This window comes from Rhodamnia argentea, chromosome 1, assembly GCF_020921035.1.
Source record: "Rhodamnia argentea isolate NSW1041297 chromosome 1, ASM2092103v1, whole genome shotgun sequence".
In the NCBI taxonomy this organism is placed as follows: domain Eukaryota; kingdom Viridiplantae; phylum Streptophyta; class Magnoliopsida; order Myrtales; family Myrtaceae; genus Rhodamnia; species Rhodamnia argentea.
In genome coordinates this window covers 1,279,544-1,302,956 of record NC_063150.1, presented here as the reverse complement: position 1 = coordinate 1,302,956, position 23,413 = coordinate 1,279,544, and the positions used below count along the sequence as shown (strand labels likewise).

The window sequence follows — 23,413 nt, the reverse complement described above, 5'->3', positions numbered from 1 at the left end:
TTCGTACTTTTTAACTAGAGCAATTTACACATGAGTTTCAAGAGACAAACAAGCGACCTTTAATATCCGAGCTGAAAATATGTATGAAGCTCCAATTACATGCGTAGTCCCTTATGGGTTTATTGCATTGTACCATATTACAACCACGCCAAATCATTTTTCTTATTTCTGTCGCAATTTTTTATTACAAACTTTCCATTTTAATTTATTTTTTTTTTTGTCAGGACTTTCTGTTCTAATTGGGATGTAGGATCTAGAACTAATGTTTGAATTGTGAAAGAAACGTGGATGGAATTCCACAATGACGGACGGAATTTGTCCATTGTAATATGCACCAACAAGGAAAGTCCCAAGTTTACAATCCACACATTATCCTAGAGGAACTCATGATAGCTACGGGTAGGGGTGATTAATTTCCGTTCCGGAAAACCGCTAGTCCATGTTCCCAATTTGTCAAAATTGGACCGTCCGGTCCGATCCGGTTCCTAGGCAGTCCCATCGGACTAGTAACATGCCAAAAAAAAAAAAAAAACTTTCACCATTCCTACTCATCGATCATTCTCTTTCCACGTTTGTTCTTATTGCAAGTTAAGATATTAGTTCCAAGTTTTAGGTCCCAAAATTTAAGCATTTCGGATTGCAATCTAGATTGCTATCGAAAGTTTTACAACCTTTTTATGGTAACACAGACCGAAATTAACTAAATTGCAATCATAAGTGATATCCAAAGGGGATTAGCAAAACAAAATCATCAATTGAGCACGTCAGTGGTTTATGCACTCCCCATAGTTTAAGCTTTATCAATCCCCTTTTTAATAAAAAAAAATCTAGGCTACACACATGGACGAAGTCAAGGCGCAATTAGCTTTCACTTTGATTTAAAAATTGAACACAGATAACCTTATTGCGAGAGACGTGAAGAGGCTGGGAAAAAGGGCAACGAAGCACAAAAGAAAAGAAGCAAATCCTAAACAAGTAAACATTATGATTACTTTCAAAAAAATAAAAAAAATCGGTTAGTCTAGTTCGGGTGGTCCGATCCGGTCCTGTCCTATGTCTTGGAACCGAAAACCGAACCACCCGATCACTAGTTTCAAATTTTAAGAATCGGGAATTAGATCAGACCTCTCTAGAATTGAGAACCGGACCATCAATCCGATCCGATCCGGGCGATTTCCGATTCAATCGATCCGATTTGCTCACCCCTAGTCATGGGAGTTGAATTATTGCAGTAGGATAATGACGATAGAAAAGTCCAACCTATGAATTTCTCCATCCTGCCACGTGTCTCAGATTCTTTTCGTTGGGGAGTTTATTTATTTATTTATTTATTTATTATTATTATTATTGTTGTGTCGAAGGGGAGTTTGATTGGTAGGGTCGGATTTGGAGAACATGATAGATCTTAGTACGATCTTGATTCTTGACTTTAACTCTTGACAAAACTCATTTCAATTAATGAAAGTCAAAAGCTCAATGTCATAACAATTTCTAGGGGTATTAGTTGCCCTCATCTTGCCCGGATGGCCCCTTTTTTTTGTTTTTTTTTTTTCCCTTTTTTAACTTTTGCTTTCCCTGGCTAAATTCAACACATTGTACAAATTTCAAACAAATTATAAAAAATGATATGTCTCTATAGATATTGAAAATCGGTATGTCACTATAGATGTTAAAAAATCGTATTTTGTGAAAGTTTCGAGAGTGTCTCGAGTTAAAAAAAAAAGGATAAATGCATTGAAATTCATAATACTTGTACTGGTGCAATCGAGTCCTTGTATTAAATCCATCTAACTTGGCTAACGAAAAATGCTAACGTTACTTTTGTAATATTGTCTCTCTCCTACGTAGAAATGACATAGTTAAAACATCAAACATAAGGCTAAAACGGCATTGTTTTGGTACAAATGTACTTTTTAATATTAATTTTTTAAATTAAAAAAGAAAAAATTCAAATAAGGGCTCGAAGTGCTATCATTTTCTCAATTAAGGGTTTGAAGTGGTCTTTATTTTAAATAAAGGCCTGAAGTGGCATGACAATTTCAAATAAGAGTCTAAAATAGCCATGATTGTTTCAAATAAGAGCTTGACCTCGCCAATCGGCTAAATATTCCGGCCAATCAAAGGGCACTTCCGTTAAAACTAATTTTAACCTAATTCTTAGTTAAATTAAATTACACAAAATGTTAAAATGAAAAAAGAGAAAAGGAAATACAGGTGGGAGGGCAACCCTCCCGCCTTCATTTCCTTTTTACCTCTCGCCCGTGGCCACCGCCCCACCTAGCGAGGTCACCAGCACTTACCGAGGCATCGGAGTGGCGACATCCAGCTCTCACATGTGTCTCTCTTTTTCTTTTTCTTTTTCTTTTTTAATTTTTAAAAAAATGAAGAAAATGAAGAAAAAATTAAAAAAAAATGATGAAAATTCCCTAACCAACCGGTGAGGCAACCCCCTTTTTTTAGTTTGATATGGCCATTTCCTTATTTGAAATAATATTCACTTCATGCTCTTAATTGAAATAAAGTCAATTACATGCCCTTATTTAAGAAAATTAGGGCGCTTTGGGTTCTTATTCGAATTTTTTCTTGAAAATAAGCTAAATTAGAAATTAGATTTGGACTAAAATTGTGTAGTTTTAGCTATGTGTTTCATGTTTTAGCCACGTTATCGTAGGAGAGAGAAAATATTTAAAAAAATCACATCAGCATTTTTCGTTAGCCAAGATGGGCGGAGTTAATAAAAGAACTCGATTGCATCAATTTGGCAAATGTTATAACTTAATTGCATTCTTTGTAAGTTTATGACTGAATTGCACTTTCGTGATAAGTTTTATGACTTTTATTATACTTATAAAAAAATAAACAAAGTCCCGAGTTTCCTTAATGTTTCGCTTTCACAATTATATCGTCAATTTAGGTATTTTCTTATGGTTAAGGATATATTCGGCACATGAGCCAGGCCAATCCATGGGGTTGGAGATTTGGTGTACATGGAATTCGAAGCTACCGCATGTGTAGACCCTCAAAGCACAATCTCCATCCTTGACGTCTCTTCCAAATGGGGGGGACAAACAAGCCATGCCAGCCTCATCCTTGCTGCCACTTCAAGTCCCCCTTTCTCCCCGCGTTCACTCCACCTCCGTTCTTTAACGGGCCATGGCATTGGCATTCGCCTTTCAACTCGTCTTCGTTTGTCCTTACAATGTTTCTACACATTTGCGCGCGGAGCAATATGCTTCCGATTGCCGGATCATCTCAAATTGTTCGACCGCAATCGAGCGTTTCCCCAACCTTCGAAGCCGTTGAATCGTCGATCGGAGGCCTCGTCAGAAGCTGGAGCCGGAGACGGAAGTGGCGGCTCTTCTTCGGCCCCGGAGAATCGCGCGGCACGAACACCGCAGACCCGAGCATCGCAGCGTGGCGGACCCGCGTAGGGAAATTCCTGGACTCCAACTTTGCCCACATCTTTTCCATTTTCTTGCTCCTGGCAGACACGATCATCACCTCCTTTGAGCTCTCTTCTTCTTTAACCAACGCGAGCCTGAAACCCCGGACCGATTCTCGAGAGACTTGGTACCACTGGGTGGGCATAGCGATCTTGAGCCTCCTCTCCGCCAAGACATTCGCTCTCGTGGTCGCGTCGGGGAGATCGTTCTTTCGGCGGCCGGGCTACGTGGTCGATGGGCTGGTGGCCGTCGGGGCCTTGTTCTTGGAAGCGTTCTTGGAGAAGAAGGGTGGCGGGCTGATCGCGGTGGTGAGCCTGTGGAGGATCTTGCGAGTTGTTGAGGGTGCGTTCGAGCTGAGCGACGAGGCCATCGAGGCGCAGGTTGAGCTCATCTTGAACGAGTTCGAGTCCCTCCGGCAAGAGAATCAGAGGCTGCGAGAGGCGGCGGATCAGATGAACGAGAGGATAGAGCAGCTAGAAGACGATATTGCGCAATGCGTGCATGCATGTAACTAGGGCGAAATGAGAAAAAAATTACTAAAACAGTCCTAAATCTATTGCACTTGTACCAATTCATTTCTAAACTTTTCAATTGTGCTAATTTAATTCTAAACATTTTCACGCTTTGCCAATATAGTCTATCCACTCAATTTTAGCCGAAAATTGCTGACGTAATCGCCAGCCATCTTACGTAGCATGACCGACACTCATATGACAAAATTTATTAGTTTTATAACATTTTTTCCAATTTTCTATTTCCATTTTTATTATATTTCCTCTTCTCTTTTTTTTTTTTTTCCATTCTTCCTTCACCTATTGCCGGGCCTCAATGATGGTAGGCGACGGGCCAAAGGCAACTACCAATGAGGGTTGCCCTTACCAGCCTCGGGCGAGATGACCCTCATTGTGATTTGATGAGGGGCAACCTCGCCGACCTCCCTCTCGGGAAGCCAACAAAGGTTGCCCTCCCGGAAGGCCGGCGAGGGCCGGCCTCACCAACTTTGGGTGAACCTCGCTCGTGCTGACTTTTGGCAAGGCTCGACCTCGCTAGATCTAGCAAGGGTGACCCTCGCTTGTCGTAGCCAGTGACCGGTTGCCATCCATCATCGAGGCCCATTGATCGATAGAGGAGAAGGAAATAAGAAAAAAAAATCAAAAAATTTGTAAATTTTATTCACATTAGCGCCAATTATACAACATAGGGCAACTAACATTCACATTAGTGATTTTCGGCCAAAATTGGTCCAATTGACTATATTGGCAAAACGTAAAAAATGTTTATGACTAAGTTGGAACAATTAAAAAGTTTATGATTGAACTTTATTGGCGTGATAAATTTACGACTTTTTTTGGTCAATTTCCTGCGACGTGAGAAATAACGAATGGAAATTGAAGATTTGAGCAATGACAAGATGCCTTTACACAAAACTAGTTTCTAGAGTGCTATTCTAAAGTCGTGTTGAATGCGCACCTTGGTAAATCAAATAAAATGACCCAAACTTAGAATGGTCGCGCACTTTTTTTCGTTCCATGCGTGATTGAAGAAATTGTTTGTAATGATCAAGAAGATGTTAAAATAAATTATGCACAAATAACATGGAGAAGACAAATGGCGTTGTGCTTTGTGCAATTATTTTGAATCGTCAATGGTTTTTGACATTTTCATGTCGTGCTTCAAACATAATTATCTCTTTAAGGCATGATTAATCATATTCACCCTGTCTATAAAAGCAGAATCTCTTGTTCCGTGCCAAAAACTGCGGATTTGTGAAAAAAAATTTAAGAAGTGGAGGTAAGTTGTGAAAAGAAATTATTGGCAAATAAAATTACTGATGATTTTATTTTCCAGGCAATTTTTTTTGGTAACTTTTACCCTTACTTTTTGTGAAATTGTCAATGTCGTGACCCGCTTTTAATTAGGTGTCAACAATCAATATTCTATAATAGCCTGCAAATTACAATCGTTATTATTGACTTTCCAACTTTTATTTGCGCAATTTATTTCGTTTTGAATTTATAAACTCTTATATGAAATTGTCTTGAAATTAGAGTGACTTACCAACTTCTATCAGATTAATTATTAACTGATCTTGAGTTGTTAACTCTCATATTGAGATTCGACCAAAAAAAAAAAACTCTACGATTGAGTTATGACTTTATGTGCCTTTGATTAGTAATCCCTTACTTTCACATCGGGTTGTCAACTGTCATTTTAATTAATTATCATTTTCTGTTTGGATTTTTCCTGTAAAAAAGCAAGCCAATTTTTTTTTTATATCATTTACAAACTTTTATATGCAACTTAAGCATGCTTCAAATTTACGAACATCTCAAGTTATTACCAAGTTAATCCTTATTTTAATGACTCATTTTCTTGGCTAACATCTTCAATTTACTTGCTTCTTTTACGGTATTACTAAATTTAATTCAAGTTACTTACCAAACATATTTTCCGATTGCTTTACAAACTTTTCGAGTTGCCAAGATAGTATTTATCGTTCTAAATTTACCAACTTTCAAGCAAAACTTAGTAACTCCTCAGTTTATAGAATAGCCAGTACACATAATGTGCATAAATAAAAGTGGGTAAAAAATAAGAATTTTTTTTTCGCTCATCAGAAATAAGAGAAGCTCATAATTAAGAAAATTCAAATAAATATTGGTAATTGATGATTCATTTGTTTTGTGAAAAATGAATGGTTACGAAAAAATCTTCTTAAAAAAGATGATTAAATAATGAATTAATAAAAAATATTTTAAATACAGATGATAATTTAAATTTAAATATTTTCGTGAACGGCAAAAATAATTTTCGTTTTTTTCAAATGTTTCATTTTTTTTTTGAATTTTTTTTTTCAGAGCCCTCGAAGCAGTCCAATATAAATTGTCAAATTGGCGGGATCATTTTCGTCAGCTTATAAATTCCCATTCACCGAATCACTTTGCACGGGAGAGCTAGGGTCACCATCCCATCTTCTACTGCTCGGAAGATCTGGAAGCAAGTGGCAATGGCGGAAGCGAGGCGACGATGATACATCGGAGAGCCTGTTCCCATTCCAGCTCCAACTTTTCATGAAGGAGCCGCCGGCAATGAGGAAGTCGCCCAACTTTCCGATGCTGACGGGCAGAGAAAGCCTGGTCCGTCTGATCGGGAAACGCCGGCGGTTCCTCCCCAATCGCCACTTGCTCCTCTCCTCTGCCTCTTCTCTCCAGGTAGAATCATCGATAGATTGCGCATTAACGCTTTCTTTGCCGACGATTTCTCCGATTTGATTGGGCGCTTGGAGATAGCTGATGAATCATCGCTCGACATGTGTTTCGGCAGAGCTGCCTGAATCTGGGTGCTGATGAGAGTGGAAACATTGTGTCTTTGGAGGATGGACAGGGATTGTCATTCCCAGAGCGTAAGGTGAAGGATTCGGGAGGTGGCGTTGAGAACGGAGAGTGTGTATCGAAGATGCCGGCTTCTGATTGGGTAACTTGCCCTGTTTGTGGGAAGAAAGTCCGCGGTGGAGATTACGGCGTCAATTTGCATTTGGGTGGGCATTTTCTTTGCTTCATCCATCATCCCATTGTTTGATTTGCGAAACATAATTTGAGAATGAAAGTTAGGTGGCATTCTTCACTTTCTGTGAGTTGGTTGCCTATATTTATTCGCTTTTGAGTGCATAGACTTGACTCAAACACGATATAAGCCTACCATAGTTGAGGGGGGAAAAACACGGCTCGCTTGAATTAGTAGATTTTTGTGTACTGAATGCTGAGTAAATTGCATTTCATATCATGTGGAGTCAGTGTCTGCGTAGTCCAATACTCTATTTATAGCGCTCTTAGCTTTTCCATTTTCTTTCTTTGGTTATTTAGCTTTTGATTCATTACCTCCACTCCAGATACATGCTTGACCAGAGGAACCAAGAGGAAATTGACCCAGCGCACACTTTTGCAGTTAAATTTTTCTCCACAATCGAAAGTTCAGGTTTGCCCTGTCGAGTTAGACTTGGAACAATCGACTGTTTATGAAGTTTGCAATAATCCTCATGAAGATTCAGCTAATGGAGGGCATGAGGTTGACACGGTTGAAAATGGGGATAGTTTGCTTCTAAATGGTCGTGCTAGAAGTTTTGGCAGTGAATGCCAAATTGCTAGGAAGGTCGAATCAGCCTCGCTGTCTCCCAAGAAGATGACTCGTCACTTTGATATTGGTGTCGAGGATATCTTTGGGACAGTTGTTGACACATTTATCGTTGGTCGCAAGTTTAGTGATGAAAAGGAGTTAAAACTTGGGATGGCAATCTCCCTTTTGAGAGAACCAGAAAATGTCAAGGATCCAAGTGCAATCAAGGTCCGTATGACTGTGGATGCAGTTAGGGAGATTTCACTTGCTTTGTCTTTCTGCTAATGATAGTTTTCTCGAATCAGGTTCTATCTGCTGACTCAGGATGCTGCCTTGGTTATCTTCCCCGTTCCTTGGCTCAATATATATCCCCTCTTGTAGAGAAGCACTGCTTGAGTTTTGAGGTATGGTATTTCTTAGCTACACATGAATATGTCGACTCAAATCTCTCTTTACAATCTGCTGGCATTTTCTTGTCTGTTTTTCTACTGATATTAAATTGCATGGGTTGTTTTCATTTTTTTTTGTGAGAATTAATTGATAACAGTTGAAGACGAATTCATCGGTGTGATTTAAATGTTGATGGTTAGCGTGGTGGATGGAGAACATGGATCTTGTTAGTTGCTGGTGTTGCATGTCATCTAGTTAGTTATATATAGGGGTGAGCATGGTTCCTAGGTAAAACCGGAAACCTGGAACCGGAACTTATGAGAACCGGTCCGGTTCCAGGTTTCAAGGTATGGAGGTAGGTTCGAGATTTCAAAAATTGAGAAACCTGTTCCAATGGGTAGTTTTAGGTGCCACTACCTAGAACCTGGACCCTAAATCCTAAAATAAATTTTTGTGTTTTTCTTGTTATATGTCTTCGCACGATCTTACAATATTCGATGGCGTCTGCTGATGAGCATATAATCCGGAGCCAAACAAATTTTTAGGTTCCGTATTCCAAAAAATGATGAACGTGTTCCAAGGGGTTGGTTTTAAGTTCTAAATGTAACTTGTATAGAACTTGAAACCGCTCATCACTACTTCCCTTTAGAGGTTGTAGCGTTCATTCTCATTTTGCTTAACTAAAAATGAAAAAAGAAAAGAAAAGAAAAGAAATTAGCATGTTCCCGGGCATCCCGGAACCGACCCTAGAATCTGTGACGAGGTAGGTTCTAGGTTTCGGGGTATGACGAGTAGGTTTCAGGTTCAAAAAAATGAGGAACCTGTTCCGACGGGTACATTCCAGGTTCCAAGTGAAATCTTTAAGGAACCCGAAACCGCTCACTCCTAGTTATATATGAAATCGAACCCCGAAAAGGAGGTCTGTGCATGGCGGAAGCTTACATGGTACATTAATTTCTGTCAAGTCCTTTTTCATAATGAGGCATGGATTCCCTCTAGTGGACCTAACTCCCGGAAATGGTTTGGGAATGTGACTCCCTTGATTCAGTCCCCAGAAATTGTTTGGAAACCTGACTCCCTACCTTGTGCTGGAGATTTATTTAGGGCGAACTCTTACATTCCTAAACTTCAAAGTAGGAATAAGAGCATGAGAAATGGACGATAGTTGTGCACTAAGCTTTAACGATTTGTAAGTTTCTCCACGTTTGTGTTTGAGATAACTCTCTTGCTTTGGCAATGTTAAATATGTATTAAAAAGGAGGCAGAATTGGTAGGCAACTGAATTTGGGCTTGGAGTGGCATATCTGTCATTAAGGAAAAGAGAAAACTGCTTCTGTTATCATGCATTACATTTCTTCGATTGAGCTCGGACAAAGAATCTACGGCCTTCGCGATATCAAACCAAGTATTATTGTGTAAGCACATTTGGTGATGCTTCGTGAGTTTTCTTCGCGGTTTTATTATATGAAAAAGATTGAGAGAACAGGTAAAAAGTTTCTTGAGTTGTTGCCATTTTTCTCTGTTTGGCATGCTGCTCCTTTACAAATGCTCTGTTTATGGATGCTATGCTCTGTGGTACCTTTTACCTTCTGGTAGAAAGGGGGGAAAGAGGCAATCATAAGAGGACTCTAGACCTTGATGCATTGCTTTGTAAAAGGCTCAATTCACTACGTGCTTTTATGCAGGGAAGTGTGACTGCTCTTCCAAACCATAATCATGACATTGTCCCCATACAGATAAGTTGTCATGGGACGATACTGCGTGGCGAGGGGAAGCATGATGACGTTGACGGTATCAAATGTTTGTGGACAAGTATTTTGCAAGAAGTTGAAGCAGCAAGGAAAAACCCACCCAGTATGACAAAATATCAACAGAATTTCAGTCTACTAATACACGAGGTCTTAATCAGAAGTTCCAATCTTTTCACAGAAGATGAGAAACTGTTCATGGGTATGGATTTCAGTACTTCATATCATCAGCATCTGTCTGCTACTTCCTTTTACAAAGGTTATAGTCTCATGTCTGTTCTTGCAGAATCATTCACTTCACTCTCGGATGATAGTCAGAGGCTTTTTGTCCGGCTTTATTCACGGAAAGGTTCTTCCCCCTTTATTAATTGATTTTAATGTTTAATTTAACAAATTCATTGGGGAAACTATTATAAATTGGCTCCACATGTGTGTTGGCCAGCAACAAGATTATGAGAATTGTGATCATTGTGTTGATCCCTTTTGCTTTTCCTTCCATCTGGCAGAACTAAAACATAAAAACATGGTCATGTATCCACCTTGCTATTCACTACTCGTTTTATGGCCATTTTTTTCATATGATTCTTCATTGCGTTGAATGATTCAAACTGGTTAGTGGTCATTGCTTATGAGCTGGTAATTAAAGCAATATGACATATCAAAGCTAGGATGCAGAAAACTTTATAAGGGCATTTCATTTATCTCTTTTATGGTTGTCTTTCTAAATTTTCTCCAATCAATGCTTGATTGTTTGTTGGAGAGTGAGCCGAGTGTTGTTGACATTGCAGTGCTTGATTATGTGCTACCATATCCATTGCCACATTGGATCTCTAATTTCTGGACCTTTTGGAACTAATTCTGCAGAACTGTCTTACTGCAGGGCCATGGTTCCGGTTGTCCAACATCTCCTATCTGGAGATCTCTAATGCTCTGCAAGCTGTCAATGAGCTCTCTGGTTGTCTGGAATGTTCATGTTTAGTACATGCAGACTTCTAAATAACAGTTGCTGATTAAATTCTGTCTTTTCCAATGCAGGGAAAGGATACGTAATTCCATTTGAATGTGCAGAAGGCCTACAAACGGATGAATTGATGGGTATCTTAAGAGTGCTTACTGTTAAGGAACTTCGTGAGATCTCCTGCATACCAAAGAAGGTCTGTTCTTGTTGTTTGTCCTGTATATACAGTCTTAATGTTCTATGTATGCGTATGATCGTGTAGTACCACTTTTTGGGGCGAGAAGAAAATATGAGCTTGTGTGACATCCTTCATGAATCAAACAAGGGAAAACAGATAACCTATATAAATCTCTCACGCTGATTTTGTGCCTTTTGAGTCGCACAACAAGCTGACATTTGAATTTGTGACATCTATCTGTAGGCATGAATTATGCGAAGACAGCAGGTATTTCTTGATGATAAAATAATTAATGTGTTGAAAAAGATCTAGTTAGTTGTTTTTCTTCCCTTTGTTCATGTTTCTAGGGACATTATATTAATGCACAAATGCTTCAAAAGGCAGTCCGAACTTTTGGTTTTGGATGAAAACACTAAGTGGTGATGGTACATCAATTTCACCTCGACCAACGCATAGATTAGTTCCTTGGAATTAAAACTCAACTTAACTTGGTTTTAATTCTACTTTGTATGCTCTTTCTTTGCATTTCAGATGCCTTTTCTTATGCCATTTATTAGTTTCTTCCATTTGGTGGTCCACAGCTTCAGTCAAGTTCTAGTGTGATAATTATCTAATTAAGCCTCTTCAGCAAGAACCCCTTTCACATAGGTCTGGTTTGGCTGAATCTATTTTCATATCCTTATATGATATTCATGTTTTCCATCTAAAATGGAGCAATTTGGATGGGTGTTTCTAAAATTGGCTGGACCCACAGTTTATGCTCCAAGAGCTAGTTGGCTTTCGATGACCACACAGTCAAAATCAACTGTGTGGACAGATACGGGCCAGATATTTTATCCGTTGTTTAGGATATAAGTTTAAATTCTGTTTATACATATCAGAATGACTGCTCGGCCGGCACAAAGTCCTTTTTATGTGATGTAGCGCATTTTTCTATTAGGACATATCGACCATGAAGTTCCATATATAACTGTTTTCCTTAATTTGTTGGATTCTGAGTATTCATTTTGTGGCCTACGTATGCTTCTTGTGCATCAGACTATCAGATACGGCAATAAAAATGCACAGTGAGTTTATTAGTTGATATTGGTTAACAAGCACGCTCATGTGTGATCCTTTCACTTTTGGGTAGTCCAATGTCTGGCTCCTTGACGTGCATCCAGGAGATTAGGATCCAACAACTTAACTTTGCTTGTTATGCAGGAATAGTTATACTTTTGCTGCACATTCCAGCATGAACCATAAGTTCTCTACCTTTCCCCTATACAAAAAGGAGTCGAGGAGAGGATGGCGAATTCTAGAGCCCCCACATTCCCACAGAATGTGCTTGTTAGGTTTTCCTGATATCTCTTGCTAGCTAAGCCATAAAAATTTCGAATATACAGACTAAGTAAAAAAAAAAAAAGGATAAAGCTTTAGAATCTTTAAAGAGTTGTACTTCTCTATCCTGCTGTTCTTCCTCCAAGTAATATTGGTGTGAGGGCATCCCCTTAGTCTTACAGGGAGCCAATTGCTTGTTAGCAACTGACGAGGATGCAACTTCTTGTCAGAGAATGAATTATAGGAAGACCTGGAGAAACTTAATGAAATTTCAACTAACTTCTATATGAGATCAAAGCAGAGTTCAATCCGATTATTTATTTCTGTCCTAGGGTAATTTTTTCATTTAAATTCTATATGAGCTTTATCATCATTTCCAGTTCACAGAAATGTGTGCGTGTAGTATCTGGGAATTTTGTTGAGCAGTGGACGCTCACCGAAGTTACATTCTGTGGAAATGGGCTTAGATTGCAGAGATAGTTACGGTGCTTATCAGAGTTTTCAATAAAAGTGATTAGGTAATGCTTTATTGGTGGTCAGGAATTTTTTATGTGAAAAGGAGGATAGAATTGGCAAGTTGATGTTTGTATTGCCATAGGAAAACCTTTTTTCAGCTGTAAGTTGAATTCTGTATTAGTTTGGCATGTTATTTCGTACTTATCTGATGGAGTCTCCCATATGCCTTTTGGATTTGATGGAGGAGGTTTCAGAAAGGCAGCCAGAATTCAAGAAAGAAGGATCTTATTGCATCTGCTCTATGTTCATATAGAGATGGATTATGGTATGACTTCTTTCAGTCGATGGTATTTACTGGCTTGTGAGCTGAGTATATGAGTATTTACTAAGTTCTTTATTTCTGGTCTTCCATATCTAGCCCAGTTCTTCCAAGTATGCTTCTGGATAAAGCTGGTCCTTGTGTAAAGATGTCCTCAAGAGCTGAAACTGTCTTCTGGCGTGCTGAGGTACTGGCATGCCATCTTTTAACAGATTCGGTGACCCTAATTATCGTTGTCGGTGGCATCTGACCTAAGTCTCTATCTGCAGAGAATTTTCTTCCTGAATGGAGAGCAGGATCTGTCTACATTTCTTCTAGTTGATCTGGGAGCAGTCAAATATCCAACTTACAAATGCACAATTTCAAAACAAATTTTCTTGTCCCAAAGTCACCTTCTAGATTATGAAGAGGTCTTTATTTTTTTTGGTGCCACTATGATATGTGGGCTTTGATTGTGTTTATTACATGGGATCTGTACATGTGGCAGGCCATTGAAGTGGCACAGTTGATGGATGAGTCACTTGATGGGAATGACGCAAACCAAGTGTTAAGATGTTTAAAGATCGCGGACTCTTGTGTGGATCTTCCTTCGGAAAACGTATCTAGATCATCCATTTCGGGTTCAGAAGCTGCATTTATTTCATGCTTTACAGCTTCTTGGGTCTACTCCAAGGTCATTTTGTTAGGAATCTCCTTTCTTGAACGTGAACGTAGGTATGGATCGGACAATGAAGTTGATATTGTTGCTTCCTTTTGAAAGTTCCCCTCCAGCAGTGAAATTTAGGCATGTAATTACTGTGGTTTTGTTAAGTTACTTCCATTAGTGTGGACCTTAATAGTTATTTGTGAAGTCAATAATCGTCATTATTAATGTTCTAACAAGTTCAATTGTAACTACTTGAAGCATTGGTTGTGAGAAATGGGGAGGCTAGTATTAGTATAGTTTTTTTTTGTTTTTTGGCCAAAGTATTAGTATAGTTGACGGTTGCATGTTTTGCCACGCGTACTAGATCATAAGCTCCTAGTCCTACTGTTAATTCACTTTAGACTAGGTTTTGGCTGAATGCCTTCGATTCCATTTGGCCCCCTTTTTCTGGAGATAAGCTGGATGCTTTATGTTAAACCATCTTAAGGAGACTATTTTCATGCTTAGGTACCCAGATGCAATAAATCTACTGAAGCGGCTTTTAGACTGTTTTACATCTGATGGAAGGAGAGGATACTGGACTGTAAGGCTGTCAATCAACTTGGAGCATCTGGGATTCCTAGACGAGAGCCTTTCCGTTGCAGAGGATGGTCTTTTGGATCCATGGGTGCGTGCGGGTTCAAGGATGGCGCTGCAAAAGCGGGTTCTTCGCTTAGGAAAACCACCGAGGCGCTGGACAATTCCCCGTTCTTTTGAGATCACAAAATGGAAAATTAAGGAAGTAATGTGACTATTGCTTTTTTAAACAATCAGAACTTTGGAGGAGTCTCTTCAATCATTAATGCCTTTACTGTACTGGTTCACAGAACTTGATCTTATAGGCATTGATATTATTTCATTTGGTCCTTGATTAGGTTCATGTACAGGGAAGACCTTTGAACTGTGAAATGGGGAAAAAGAGCAGGTTCTATGGGGAAGATGGAGAGCAATGGGGAGTTGAGCAGCTTGCTCTACAGTATTATGCCAATGAAGGAGGTTGCTGGAGTGGCGTTCATACAGAGAGTGGCATTTGGTTGACCATTTTTGGACTTCTGATGTGGGATGTCATTTTTTCTGACGTACCGAATGTCTTCCGCACCAAATTTCAGGTATATGAAATTACAAGTTTATTCAACCAACGTTGGACAGTTCATTTATAATGTAATCATATGTGCTACCCTAACCTACAACCAGTAGAGTATCATTGCATGCGTTCAGAAAATATTCTTTATACGAATTTATCAGGAATGATTCTAAATCATGAGTTTTCTTCATATTAGTTCATTTGACTATTGGATATCCTTTTCTCTAGACGGCTCCTCTGGATCTGGAGACAGACAGCTTTTATCTAGCAAGGAAGGGCCTCATAGACACCCATCTGCAAAGTATTCACAATGGCCTGGCTGAGGAGATTCTTATTACATCATGGGAGTCGCACATAGGAACTGCTTGCCGTGGAGTTAACTGGGATCGGCATTCACTTTCAGAACTGCGGGCAGCTGTTACTTGTGTTGGTGGACCTTGTTTGGCCTCGCTTTGCCGGCTTCTCTCTCAGGATTACCGTAGCTGGTCGAGTGGGATGCCAGATTTGTTATTATGGCGCTTCCACGGAGAATATCGAGGCGAGGCGAAGCTTGTTGAAGTAAAAGGTCCAAACGATAGACTTTCTGAACAGCAGCGAGCATGGCTCTTCGTTCTGATGGAATGTGGGTTCAATGCCGAGGTATGTAAAGTAATGCCTCCACCGCCATAGGAGCCAAGTACACGAAATATCCACTGAAAACCCCAAAAAGGGGAATTGGAATGGAGAGTTCATTGTTTATTAATTTTCGATATATAGATTCAATTTTCACGGCTTGATGAAAGCAAGCACATTCCAGATCTCTTGGAAAGTCGTCTGCTATAATCTCAGAGTCATAAGATGAATCGTAGGGCGTAGGCAATGTGCTTCTTAGGTTTAATCGGTAGCACCAATTGTCAAAGCCGATTTCTATTCGATATTTATCTAAATTGGCAATCATCATTTTTTTTTCCCGTCAAAACTGGTAATTCCTGTTCGTTTATTTGATCAGTTATGTGGTTGTTTGAATAATGCTTTCCTTTTCGTTATAAGCGTTTCTCAATTATAAAGAGATTTGCTGTAGGATCGTCTTAAATTGGTCTTCTCCCCTATGAGTATGAGTTCATCACCATTGAATCTTGAAAACCAAGAAACACTCTGCTAATGCTTTGAATTGGCGTCCTTGGAGAAATCCCTTCGCTTCCACTCTAGCCCTCCCTCATATTAACGTCAACCCAACCTTTTTCTCAATGGGAGGAGTTAATCCTAAGAAAAACAAAGGGGAAAATTGATGGGGAAAAAGGGGAGAGAGAGAGAGAGAGAGAGAGAGAGAGAGAGATAATAATATTGCCCAAAAAGGGTTGCTTAATCCACAAAAGAGGCAAGTGAAAACAAAGGCGCCCACCAAAAAAACCAAAAGAAGAGCTTATAATATCGCATGGAGGGAATAATGACAAGTTTAATAATCAAGTAATAAGAGTAGGTCTAAAACTTTGATCCAACACATGATTGGCCCCAGCAATGTTGGCAAATTATAAAAAAGAGAGGGGGTGTTGTGAAGTTGATGCGGTTTAACCACTATTTCCAACCCACTCCATAATAATTCTCTCTCTCTCTCTCTCTCTCAATCCAAAGTAGTTTGGTGGGTTCTTTGCAATTTCTGCACGTAGATCATTCTATCTTGCTCTTAAAGCCAAAAAGGGTCGTGTTATAACAGGCATATGCACACAACTCGCATCGCATGATACAAATTAGTGCTTCGGTGTATCCATTCCAAGACAAGAAGGGTGTGTTTGCGCTTGGTTCCCCTCTCTCGCTCTCTCTCTCTCTCTCTCTCTCTCTCTCTCCGCTTGACCATCTCGTGTGTCAGAGAGATGAAAGATCGCTCAGAACGATTCATGGTCCTTCCCTTCAACATCAGTTGCGCTTCCCTCTCCAGCGTCGCCGTGAGCACCACATGTCAGGAGAAGCAGAAGACGGAATCACTCGACGTCGCCTCCATAGCAAGTAAGACACCTCTCTCTCTCTCTCTCTCTCTGGCTCTCTCTCTCTCTCATCCATACACAAAACACAATTGTGCCACTTTGATGCTCCAAAATGGGTTGTCTGTCTTTACATTAAAATCTGTGCTTTCGGGATGGTTGGTCGACTCCGTCGTGTATCAATTAGTCTGCCATGCTATATGAATGAAGATTGGTTTTCGGTATTCGCTTTATTATGTCCCGTGCATACTCTTAATCACCATTTCTTTGGGGTGAGTTATCAATCAATCAATCTTCTCAAGCACATACATCTTCCATGTTTTTTCCTTTCAAATGCGGGTGAGGCGATTTCAATTCATTCTGAAACCAATTCAAGATATCAACTCGATAGCAACCCAATCGAAAATAACATTACGAAACAAGCATATGGGCATGTCGTGTTTTCAAAATGCACGAAATCTTTTTAATTAAGTGATCAAATCTTTTTATCATGGAGGAGTTTAGCAGCAACTGTCGTGTTGTATCACGGGCAACCGCGATTAATATTTAATGGGAAACTTGTCTCTGTCCTTTTGTCTTTGTTCTTGCCTTTTGTATTGGAAGGAAGACAAAATGGAGAAGCTGGACCCTCCAAGGAGAGAGCCAAGGGCTCTCATGGCTACCCCACTTTGCCAAAACCTAACACCAACTTTGGATTTTGGCACAAGCTGAGGAAGAGCATCAAAGGTTTCACTCAATTATTTGGTGAGTACATTCACATGCTTGGATATAGTATTGTGCGTAGTTAGCCCAATGTCTTGCTAGTGTTGACTTTCCTTGCGGTGTGGAATCTTGGAAAATGGATAAAGATCATGTCAGACTTTCTTTGTAAGTCTACTCATCGATAAAAGGTTAACGCTTGCTCAATAAGAATCCGTCACGTAATTTTTGGGGGTTAATATGGCACTATCATAGGAAATTGATGATTAATTATGTTCATCACTTCAGCCGCTGGCAACTTATCGAGTAATTACCTAGATGCATGCCATTCATGAGCTCATACCTTCTCTTACTCTCGGTTTATAGAGAAGAGGAGGAGATGGAGGAAATAGACGTGGAGCTCGAGATCGGGTATCCGACCGACGTGAAGCACGTGACCCACATCGGGTTGGACGGATCCACGCACACCGACCCGGTCAAAGAGTGGGAGAACATCAACACTCCGGAGCTCCTCGCCTTCCCTTCACTTTCTTTAAAGCAATTCGAGTTCGCCATGGCCGCACGGACAAATCGTCCCCTTACTACTGATCCCGCCAAGTTCTAATCGATACGATGTTGCTGGAAAGTTTAGAGTTCCGGACGCCAATTCCCACGCATTTGATGTTCTTGAGCAAATGTGGTTTGGTTGTAATGATCTAGTGGGGAAATTCATGTTTGCAAGAATACTGCTTTTATTCAGCTCTATTCCAAAGTGTTTTTTTTTTTTTTTTTTAAGGTAGCAAGTTATGACCAATGTTTTGTTCCCCCTTTTACGGAATCATGGGACATTCTTGATCTTTCGAATTGGACTGTTGATTTGAAGTTAAATTTTTCTAATATGTCAGGGAAACTCGCAAAGAGAATTTAAATAACTTATTAAAAGAGTATTAATTGCATCTTTATTTAACAAATGCATATTTTTTTTTATAAAAAAAACACCCCGATTGCCATCATCGTTCGTTAATCGTTTGCCGCCACTTCGATGATTGACCTACACATAACCCAATGACTATAAACTAAAGTCGATTTATAATTAGGTCAATCTTTGTATTTAATGGATTTGTATAGAGACAAAACACGCTTTATTAAGTCTATGATTTCATAATGAAATTAATTAAGATGTTTTAGCTAAAATCAACTAAGAATAAATTCTTTGGTTTGTGACAAAATCATTAATGCCAACAAAGCAAATTTAAATAAAAAAAATTTTAAACTCCAACCGTTTATATAAAAATAAATTCCACGAGAGCCTATGCTTATTTTTAAAACAAAATATACTCATAAATTATTAAGAATATATAAAAATTCACAGTTATATTAGAATAATTATTGGATAAACTTCCGAAATCAGAGACCAAAATTGGGGAGGAATGAAAAAGTAAGAGAGGTTCTCTCTCGCTGCTCAGTCCCAATTAGGGTTTCTCTCTCTCTCTCTCTCTCTCGTTGCTCCTCTCCAGTCGGCACAAAACAGCGCCGGAATCCGCGGCTTCTCGTCCTCCTCCTCCCTCTCGCCGGCAGATTCTCCGATCAGAGGCCGTTTCCTCTTCTCGATTATGGCGAATCGTAAGTATAAACGTACTCGTCTCTCTCTCTCTCTCTCTCTCTCTCTCTCTCTTTCTCTCTCTTTTTCTCTCTTATGTGAACGTTTTCCGTGCATTTATCGATGCAGCATCGGCGGCGAGATCTTTCCTTCAAGTGGCGTCGACCGAGGAGGTTGCCCCGCCTCTCAGAGTCGTCCAGATTGAGGGTCTGGTATGTCCTCCCTCCGTCTCTCTCTCTCTCAAGACTCCTTTTTTTTATGTTTTTTTCCATGGAACCGTGAAATTGCCTATGATCTATGCTACTACACCGCTAGAAAGTCTATTGTTTGTAGTGATGGGGCATTATATACGGTAATAATCATGGATGCGCCTGCGGTTTTCGTGTAATTTCTCATGTTTCTAGCTCAACGAGCTTCCTATTTGTCTCAGCATGTAGTGTGAATGTATGTCGGGCAGGTTATTTTGAAGATAATCAAGCATTGCAAAGAGTTCACCCCAGCTCTCGTCACGGGGCAGCTGCTTGGTTTGGATGTTGGCAGTGTCCTTGAAGTTACCAATTGCTTCCCTTTCCCGGTTAGATTCTGCTTTTACTGAAATTATGTTCCCTTGCCCAATAAACGACTCTCTTTTCATCTTTCTTTATTTTGTAAAAACCTGTCAGATACGTGAAGAAGATGAGGAGATTGAAGCAGAGGGTGCCAATTACCAGCTTGAGATGATGAGGTGTCTTCGGGAGGTCAATGTTGACAACAACACCGTCGGATGGTGAGTTCATAGCCTTCACATGTACAGAGTATTTGTCTGTTAATTAACTCCTGTGAATGCATAATGTGTTGTGAGGGTAATCCATGCCATCACTTGTTCTAGTAGGCTAGGTTCATTATTTGCTTAACATAGACTTCCCTCGTCCCCAAGTGCCTACTATTATGTGTAGTGTGTTGAATGTTGTTTTTTCTATTGTTTTATAGGTACCAATCAACATTGTCTGGTTCTTATCAAACCGTGGAATTGATTGAGACCTTCATGAATTATCAGGTATCATATTACTAGCTATTGGACTTTGATTTAGAAATTTTGTATCATGCCACAAGTGACAATTTTTAAATGTGTGAATTGCTATTGTATTTTAGCTGGGAGGTTTACATTAGTAGGGTTTTTATTGAAGTTATGTGCGATGTCAATGAAGCTTAAAATTAAGAAGAACCACTGAAAAGCAGGTACAATGGCTGTAGATTTTGATAAGGGACAAATCCAAGTACAGCTTATAGCTCTATGGAACGATGGATTTCCAAACCAGACCAGAAATATTGATAGTAGGGTAGTGTGGTGAAAATGAGCTTCTAGAGATCACTAAATTTGAGATGATTGAAAACGTGTTGCAGCAGCAGACCTGGAAGACATTTCATGCATACTTTACCAGTAAGATTTAAAAAAAAAAAAAATCTCTTAGGATGTGTGTGTTTATAGTACGCTATAGGAAGGCTTTGGGTGTCACATTCATGTTAGCTCATCTAATCTTGATAGGATTCTTGTTTAGGATGTCCTCGTTTTGGTTAAACAAACATAAGTTATCTTTGTTCGTAAATCCGTCCTTATGCATGTTGTGTATATCTTGCTTTGGTATCTTAATTACTTCTCTCGTAGTAGATCAGTTGGACTTTGTCTTTTAATGGCCAATATCATCTGTGGATTTTGTTCTTATACTTGGTTGCAGCAGTTAATAAATTGTTTCACTGGCAGGAGAACATAAGGAGGTGTGTTTGCATAATATATGATCCTTCAAGATCGTATCAAGGTGTCTTAGCCCTCAAGGCCCTGAAGCTCTCTGATTCATTTATGGAACTGTATCGTAGTAATAACTTCACCGGAGAGAAGTATGACATTCTTTCCTGTTAATTGGCGATGATAATATGAAAAGCCTAAAACTTGTTGATGTGACATGATTTTCTAATTTTTTGCGTAGGTTGAGGGAGAAGAATTTGTCATGGGTGGATATATTTGAGGAGATACCGGTAAGATTCTCTTCTGATGCTTATTTTTTGGAAAATAGCAGTGCAGCTTAGCTTTATGGTATATTTCATTGTGTTGCTCTTTTGTATCCTCTCCGTGACGAAAAGTATGTAATTCTTGGTATCTACCGTCAACAATTTATTGTCGACTTCTATTTTCGGAGCAGTTGTAATGGAATGATTCTCAAAGATGGCGACACAGCCTATTTTTTGCTGCTTGATTCCTTGTGATGCAGTCAAAATGAATCCACGGAACGTGGAGTGTTAGCCAATTATAATGAGGCAGCTCATCTAAGTATTCATCTTATTGGCGGCTACAAGATGTAGATTAGGGCATTAGGACATTTTTTTCCCCTTTAGTGATGGACTTTTACTTATGATTGTTTGGATACTTCAACACCCAAGTCCACCTGCAAATTCTAAAATATCATCTAGCTTAACACCTGATATTGGAGCAATCACACAATCATTTTTCTGCATAACTCAACTTGATTTTTTATGTTTAACATGCCAACTTGTCATTTGAATTATTGGTCTGTTTTTATAATAGATGTTGGCATGAATGCTCAATGTTAGGATGATGATTAACACCTCTCATTCTTGTTGCTGTTTCCTTCAATGTGCTGCTTTTGTTTGGCAGATCAAAGTTTCAAATTCCGCTCTCATCAGCGCCTTTATGACAGAGCTTGAAGCTGATTCACCTGTCACTCAGGTAGTACTACTACTATACGTCTTGCTCTTGTCTAAGGCTGCATATGTGATGTTCCATTGAACTATCTTTCATTTTTGGTTCTTCTGTAGTGCGATTATGACCGGCTGAAGTTGTCAAGCAGTCCATTTGTTGAGAGGAATATGGAATTTTTGATTGAATGCATGGATGATTTGTCAGCAGAGCAGCAGAAGGTTGGGTGCTTTGATTTTTTACCTTTATTGTTGCATCTCTGTGATTTATATTTTGATAATATAACTTGATTGTTTCTTTTCCAGTTCCAATTTCATTATCGGAATTTGTCACGGCAGCAAGCACAACAGCAAGCATGGCTTCAAAAAAGAAGGTAACCATTGGCAGAAGTTTCTCTGTCTTGCTCAGCAATCTTCCAAAACCAGTATTTATTATGTAAATGCAGTTTTGGATTTACTATGATTGCAAATTGTACGAGATGAGTATTTCGTTTAAATCCGTGAGTATCAGGTCCGGGGTCTGTCTGCATTTGATTATCTTGGCGTTTGCCTGTCAGAGCAACTGGTGTTTGAAACTTTGAATGGACAAATGAAAAAATTCCATAGTTAAGCTTCCTGGAGGTTTTTAATTTCTAAGGACAGAATATGCAAATTAATTTCTATGATGCACATAGTTGAATTGCAAGACTGTGGTAACTTCATGAAGGATTGCAAACCTGTTAGTGAAGTTGTTGCATGATCAGTGCCATGATGGCAATGTGCGAGTTTGACTTTCTTTTTCTTCTCTTTTTCTTTATGTTATAGAGTTGGCTACTTGAAGATTTTGGTAATGTCCAACTTTCAAGGGAGTATACAAAATCTATATCAGAGTATTGGTAGAATTGATACCTGAGCATTAGAGGTGGATATTGTCGTTATTCCTCGATACATTTGATCATCAGAAGAATCTTGAATAAAGCTGCATATTTTGCATATTTTCTATGCTTAATTATTTTCACCGATCATTTCACAGTCACATTTCATGAGTATCGGTAATTGCACTGTGTTCTATGCAGGTCTGAAAACATGGCACGAAAAGCTGCAGGAGAAGAGCCTTTGCCTGAGGAGGATCCATCAAACCCCATCTTTAAGCCACTCCCTGAGCCATCACGCGTGGACAGCTTTCTTATAACAAATCAAATTTCCAACAACTGCAACCAGATCAACGGGTATGTCACCATAATCAAGTAGGGCTTGTATTTGAAGGTGGCAATAATGAGGCAGACTATTTGTTTCTTTGGTGGTTTCCATGCTCATTTATCTGCATTTGCGTCCCTTCTCTCTGTCATAGACAGTGTCTTTGGACTTCTCTAACTTCATTTTGTCGTCCATGGAAATGAAACAGGGTTGCTGGACAGAACTTCAGCAGATTGTATTTGATGAAGGCATTGCAGGAGAATTAATGACAGATTGGAAGATGCCTTGATATAGTTACATGAGAACAATCGAGCTGTTTTGTGAGACAAGAGGGAGAGCAAATCAGTTGCATGTTCTTTTTTGTTCACTCGGTCCGTGTTGTATTCAATTAGTGGAATCTAAATTTTGAGCACTAATTATCCGAATTACTCGGGGAGTAAAGTCGAATACGATTGTATGCTGCAGCTTGACAGGAATAGGATTTTCTTTTGTGCAGGGGATTTAGGAAAGACTCATAATTATTAATTATCATCTCAAAGGATGCCTCGAGTCTTTTCTTTGGGCCCTCCAATTTTCTTCTGTGCAAAAGAATGGCTTTCGTTTGTAAAGCCTAGAC

The 23,413-nt window shown here is 39.3% G+C and overlaps 4 protein-coding genes across 7 annotated transcripts; all 4 read left to right on the top strand.

Annotated features, from left to right (window-relative positions):
- Positions 1-2,981: 2,981 nt before the first annotated feature.
- Positions 2,982-4,032, top strand: LOC115745210. Its single transcript, XM_030680646.2, has one exon. It carries the CDS (start codon positions 3,056-3,058, stop codon positions 3,956-3,958), a length of 903 nt encoding a protein of 300 aa, XP_030536506.1. The 5' UTR covers positions 2,982-3,055; the 3' UTR covers positions 3,959-4,032.
- A 2,337-nt stretch (positions 4,033-6,369) lies between these two features.
- LOC115745201 (fanconi-associated nuclease 1 homolog) lies at positions 6,370-15,699 on the top strand. Of its 3 annotated transcripts, XM_030680623.2 has the most exons (15): positions 6,370-6,655; positions 6,768-6,981; positions 7,333-7,784; positions 7,862-7,960; positions 9,632-9,896; positions 9,981-10,043; positions 10,575-10,649; positions 10,730-10,848; positions 12,861-12,931; positions 13,025-13,112; positions 13,195-13,335; positions 13,413-13,639; positions 14,079-14,352; positions 14,486-14,719; positions 14,923-15,699. In XM_030680623.2, the coding sequence occupies exons 1-15, from the start codon at positions 6,515-6,517 to the stop codon at positions 15,361-15,363; spliced, it is 2,904 nt and encodes a 967-aa protein (XP_030536483.1). In that variant the 5' UTR covers positions 6,370-6,514; the 3' UTR covers positions 15,364-15,699. The 3 variants fall into 3 exon arrangements, with proteins under 3 accessions (XP_030536483.1, XP_030536486.1, XP_030536487.1); XM_030680626.2 differs by lacking the exon at positions 6,768-6,981 and having other exon boundaries at positions 7,389-7,784; XM_030680627.2 differs by lacking the exon at positions 6,370-6,655 and having other exon boundaries at positions 6,843-6,981; positions 7,389-7,784.
- Positions 15,700-16,236: 537 nt separating this feature from the next.
- On the top strand, positions 16,237-18,187 carry LOC115745211 (CRIB domain-containing protein RIC4-like). 2 transcript variants are annotated; one of them, XM_030680647.2, is made up of 3 exons: positions 16,237-16,677; positions 17,253-17,396; positions 17,711-18,187. In XM_030680647.2, exons 1-3 carry the CDS (start codon positions 16,545-16,547, stop codon positions 17,953-17,955), a joined length of 522 nt encoding a protein of 173 aa, XP_030536507.2. In that variant the 5' UTR covers positions 16,237-16,544; the 3' UTR covers positions 17,956-18,187. The 2 variants fall into 2 exon arrangements, with proteins under 2 accessions (XP_030536507.2, XP_030536508.2); XM_030680648.2 differs by having other exon boundaries at positions 16,242-16,677; positions 17,256-17,396.
- A 607-nt stretch (positions 18,188-18,794) lies between these two features.
- On the top strand, positions 18,795-23,273 carry LOC115745208 (eukaryotic translation initiation factor 3 subunit H). The gene is made up of 12 exons (XM_030680645.2): positions 18,795-18,953; positions 19,060-19,142; positions 19,388-19,504; positions 19,593-19,696; positions 19,900-19,966; positions 20,672-20,805; positions 20,895-20,943; positions 21,581-21,652; positions 21,742-21,843; positions 21,928-21,995; positions 22,677-22,829; positions 23,006-23,273. The coding sequence occupies exons 1-12, from the start codon at positions 18,944-18,946 to the stop codon at positions 23,061-23,063; spliced, it is 1,017 nt and encodes a 338-aa protein (XP_030536505.1). The 5' UTR covers positions 18,795-18,943; the 3' UTR covers positions 23,064-23,273.
- Positions 23,274-23,413: the final 140 nt, after the last annotated feature.

Excerpts from the sequence above, each read along its gene's own strand:
- LOC115745210 (XM_030680646.2), top strand. The coding sequence starts at position 3,056 with ATGGGGGGGACAAACAAGCCATGCCAGCCTCATCCTTGCTGCCACTTC.
- LOC115745208 (XM_030680645.2), top strand. Across the intron at positions 19,143-19,387 it reads TCGTCCAGATTGAGGGTCTG|GTTATTTTGAAGATAATCAA; the intron begins GTATGTCCTCCC and ends TATGTCGGGCAG. Across the intron at positions 19,505-19,592 it reads CCAATTGCTTCCCTTTCCCG|ATACGTGAAGAAGATGAGGA; the intron begins GTTAGATTCTGC and ends AAAACCTGTCAG.
- LOC115745211 (XM_030680647.2), top strand. The coding sequence starts at position 16,545 with ATGAAAGATCGCTCAGAACGATTCATGGTCCTTCCCTTCAACATCAGT. Across the intron at positions 16,678-17,252 it reads CGACGTCGCCTCCATAGCAA|AAGGAAGACAAAATGGAGAA; the intron begins GTAAGACACCTC and ends CTTTTGTATTGG. Across the intron at positions 17,397-17,710 it reads AGGTTTCACTCAATTATTTG|TTTATAGAGAAGAGGAGGAG; the intron begins GTGAGTACATTC and ends TCTTACTCTCGG.
- LOC115745201 (XM_030680623.2), top strand. The coding sequence starts at position 6,515 with ATGAAGGAGCCGCCGGCAATGAGGAAGTCGCCCAACTTTCCGATGCTG. Across the intron at positions 9,897-9,980 it reads AGATGAGAAACTGTTCATGG|AATCATTCACTTCACTCTCG; the intron begins GTATGGATTTCA and ends CTGTTCTTGCAG. Across the intron at positions 10,044-10,574 it reads CCGGCTTTATTCACGGAAAG|GGCCATGGTTCCGGTTGTCC; the intron begins GTTCTTCCCCCT and ends GTCTTACTGCAG.